The sequence below is a fragment of the Microtus ochrogaster genome, unplaced genomic scaffold (assembly GCF_000317375.1).
Source record: "Microtus ochrogaster isolate Prairie Vole_2 unplaced genomic scaffold, MicOch1.0 UNK97, whole genome shotgun sequence".
NCBI classification, from domain to species: Eukaryota; Metazoa; Chordata; class Mammalia; order Rodentia; family Cricetidae; genus Microtus; species Microtus ochrogaster.
Genome location: NW_004949195.1, coordinates 33,078 through 37,354, shown reverse-complemented (window position 1 = coordinate 37,354; position 4,277 = coordinate 33,078). Strand labels below are relative to the sequence as shown.

General features: G+C 38.0%; 1 protein-coding gene across 1 annotated transcript in view; it reads left to right on the top strand.

Moving 5' to 3' along the window:
* Positions 1-2,886, top strand: part of Kpna3 (karyopherin subunit alpha 3) — an 81,861-nt gene extending 78,975 nt beyond the window's left edge. The window contains exon 16 of the mRNA XM_026777988.1: positions 364-2,886. Within this exon, the coding sequence (XP_026633789.1) occupies positions 364-462 (99 nt within the window). The 3' untranslated portion in view covers positions 463-2,886. The remainder of the gene's footprint in view (positions 1-363) is intronic.
* Positions 2,887-4,277: the final 1,391 nt, after the last annotated feature.

Here is a 4,277-nt window from a genome sequence, read left to right as displayed (position 1 = left end):
TGGGATTAAAGGCGTGCGCCACCATCGCCCAGCCGCCTTTCTCTTATTCTTAATGTGCACGAAATTTGTTTTGTTTTCTATTAGATACTCCACTAATCACTTTCTTAAACATTTTATTCACAATTTCACTATAAGGAAAGATTATAAAAGCATTTCTTTTACAGTTTTATAATCTATTAGCTGGAAAGAGATAATTCTGGAAATGGCACTCATGTGAAGTGATATGGAAACTTATTAAGCCAAGCACCTTTTAAAAATTATTCAATTGTGTTTGTTTAATATATCATGAAATTATCACTAATTTACCTGGATATTTTTAGGCAGTTAAAATATTTATTTGGAGTTTTCTCTTTGTTTTTATAGATTGATGAAGATCCCAGCCTCATTCCTGAAGCAACACAAGGAGGTACTTACAACTTTGATCCAACAGCCAACCTCCAGACAAAGGAATTTAATTTCTAAGGTCCATTAAGTGCAGCATCGTTCATTCAATACAAACACCACCAGATGGCCACCAAGCGATAAGACAGCAAGCAGCAGAAGGCTCCCAGCACTCTTGCCTCTTGGTTTTGATGCTTCTAAAGCAAGCCATGTCTCAGTCACTTTGCAGTTGCCAAAAGTCACTCTCACATGGACTGTAAATGCATATGCATGATTTCCTGAACTGTTTTAGAATTTTCCTTAACAATCTCAACTACCCTATTTTTCCATGTTCCCTGGTGCCACGTGCTGACAACTGCAGTCTCCAGTTAGAATTCTCCATAGTGGTGACATATCAGCTGCCCGCTGGTACTCCTTTGGAAAAAGGTGCACTGTGGATCAAGACACTTTGGTATGATGTATATTCGTGTTGGAAGACTACAGAGGTGCAGTGTGATCTGAGCCTCCATCATTGTCCTCCACAAACATATTTTCATATTCTTATGTGGAAGAATTAAAGTACAAGCCAAATGACTTTCATTGGTGGAACTGACACAAAAAAGTAATAACTTAAAAACAAGAAACTTGGTTATTGATTAAAAAAGATAAGTTTTTTAAAACTGTACTTCACCTACCATTAATTGATGTGTTTATTATCTGCCTCAGAAGCCAGGGTTGGAGCAAGAGCTTTAGATACCAATGGTAATGCTTTCGCCATTATACCTAATTTTTGACAACAGCAAACCCTATTTGACCACTCACTCAGCCTGTGTGTTCCTGCTGTTTTGAATAATCAAATGCTGTGCATGGTCTCTACCTGAGCTGCAGCCTCTTACAGACTTGAACTTCTGTTAAGTTGAAAGCAAGAGTCCCTGACTACAAAAAAATACGTCAATAAATAAATACGTCAAAACAGAAATGGAAAAGATCTAAAATACTCATTGGTAATGTTTTAAGATAGTCTTGCTTTCAGCTTCCAGGAGTTATTTTTTTGTTTTAATTTGATAATTGGATATGGTTGATTTACATTGGGTTTAAACTGTGGAGCTTTCATGTTTACTGTAATTTAGTCTTAAAACATTTTTTTACTTAGTAACCAGTACTTTTGATAAAGTGGTGGCAACCAACCAGCAACTCTTTAGAAGTGTTCCAAGACTTCATTCTTGGATCGGGGAGCTCATTCCGATCCCACTCAGAGCATCCGCACGTTAAAGAGAAAGCCAGGATCTGTGTAGAGGAATGATGTGCAGTTATTTAACTCAGCCCGATTTGCAGAGCTCTTTCATCTGTAAAACTGGTATTACTATGTAAAGTTGTTGCTTTTGGCAAATTGTCTGACCCGGATATTGATGGATGAATATGGATTTGCAGTTTTTTAAACTAAATAATTTGTGCTGTCACAGAAATGGTTTGTTGCTCTTGTTCACTGGGGATAATTTCCCAATACATTGATGTGAAGGGATAGAAATCTAAACTAAGTTAGTGTTCAGATGGGGGCGTGTCTACTGTGACGAAGAGGAGCCGATGCCATCAGAGCTTTGTGAGCCAGCTGGGGTGTTTTCCCTGAGAGACAACACAGCAGGTGTGCTTCATTACAGACGTGTGTATCTGCCAAGGTGGAGCCACTTTAAAGAGTGAGCTTTGTCTTGTATCCAAAATGGATACAAGCGTATGTTTAAACTGCAAGATTTTTACTTGCTAGAGAATCTGTTTTAATAATCAGAGGTTTGGCCTCTGATTATTTATAGGTTTTATAAATTTTAGAATCAATTTCTCTTTAAGGTGGCTCAGATTTTTCAACTCTTGTGCACATAAAATTGAGTTGAAGTTCATTGTGCCTTTTTTTCTTTACCCAAATTTTGAGTTAAAGCTTCATATGGTAACTGCATCCTGTTCAAACACTTGTCTAAATTTTGAAACTGTGTAGTGTTCACTAAAAGTAGGAATAACAAAGAATGAATTAAGGTCACAAACTTTGGTGAAACCCTTAAAGTCCAAATCTTCTTGATGTTGTGAATTGTCCCCCTTCAGGTTTAGTTTCTTCTGTACTCTCCCTGTTTAACTGACAGTTACCTTCTAAAATTTGCACACATTGAGATGAAAATTGGGCTTCTACTCTGATGATCCCTATTTCCTCTCGTGTCCTAAGTGCAAACTAACCTTTAAGTAACAGTAGCATCAAGCAGTGCAGACTTGTGGGTCTGCTTGATTCAGTTTGCTGTGACCTTACCAGGCCTGAATTGGAATCGCACCATTTCGTAGACAAAGGAACTGAGTGTATTGCTGCACTTTTAAGTTTTCAAAACAGTGTTTTAAAATTGCATTGTTTTTATTTTTTTTTTAAACTCAGTTTAAAAATAACTAAAATGTTCTTTCAAAAGAGGCATCTAAACGTGTTCCTAATTTTGTATATGGGCTTAGGTTTTTGTAACCAATAAAAAAGCTGCTATCAAATATGATAAAACATTGAAAGATTTATTTCTAAAAATAATTGTTTAGCTTGTTTTCTGTGTGGTTAAGTTTAACGTTGGAAATGTCTTCAAGTGCCAGCCACAGTGATGGTAAAGCATTAGTGACTGCCATTGTTTTTTGATGTCTCCTTTCTACCACAACAGTGACCAACCAGTAGCTACCCTAGAGAATGTTTTGTGGCACATCAGAAGTACCAACGTGTATAATTCCCTAAGCCATCAAAACAGTAACCCCGTGACCCAGGGGCTTCAAACCTCAGAAACGGGTGCAGATCTGGCGGCGAGAAGTCACGTCAAGCCCAGCTGTCTGTTCCAGGCTGTCTTCCACTCAAGCCTGGAAAGGGTTCCTTCCTGGCTTCTGATGGTGAACGGCAATCCTTGGCTCATAAATTCATCCTGCCATTCTTTGCCAATCTGTAATTTAGGGGGAAAACCATTATTTGGAAAAATAGTGTTATGATTTTGATGCAACAAACTAGCCATTCAGAGTAAGGCTGCCTAAGCTATGAAAGCATGTAATTGTAACAGAAAGTAGTCATTGAAGTAACCGTGAAAGTGTTCCCTGTCGAGGTAGAAGTGTAGCTCAGAATGAAATCTTGGATTAGTAAGAAGAACAAAGAAGCAGCTGGACTTTTGAGTATAGAGATATTCTTCTGTATGCTGCCACTTCAGACTACCTGTAAAAGATGTATAAGAAAATCAGTGTGATGATGTGATCTTTCCATCGCTTCCTTCCGAGGTGCCTTCTTCTTTAGGGCATTCGTTGTTACAGGTAAACCAACAGCACTGGCTTTCAGATAGCCTTTTTGTGACTTTTTAAAACACTTTTTGACCTATAATTTTTTTTGTTTTGATATTTTTCTTTTATTGAAAATAGATTTTTTTTTTCAGTTAGGTATGGTATCACACACCTTTAATGCCAACACTCTGGAGGCAGCGTCAGGCAGATCTCCGGGTTTGAGGCCAGCCTGGTCTACAGAGTGAGTTGTTGAGCACAACAAAGGCTGCACAGAGAAACCCTGTCTTTATAAAACAAAAATAGAGAAATTTTTTTCGTCCAATGCATTCTGTTTATGGTTCCCCTATCTTTGGCTCTCGTTGGTTTGTTTTGTCCTGTTCTTACTTGTTTTATTTTACTATTACTATGGAGGGGAGGCAGAATTGACCTATAATTTTTAAACTTTTGGAAAACTTTTAACTCGTGGAGGGAAGGGGGTGTGTAATTTATATTTGTTAACCTGATTCTTAATTCAACTGGCCTAAAAAGTGCTCATGAACCCACCTTGAAGCTTAAAAGAAAACTTTTCGTGCAGACGCAAAAGACTGGGACTGCGGGACTCGGAAATGTATGTGGAGATCAGTCATCAAGAAGGGTGCTCGGGAAAA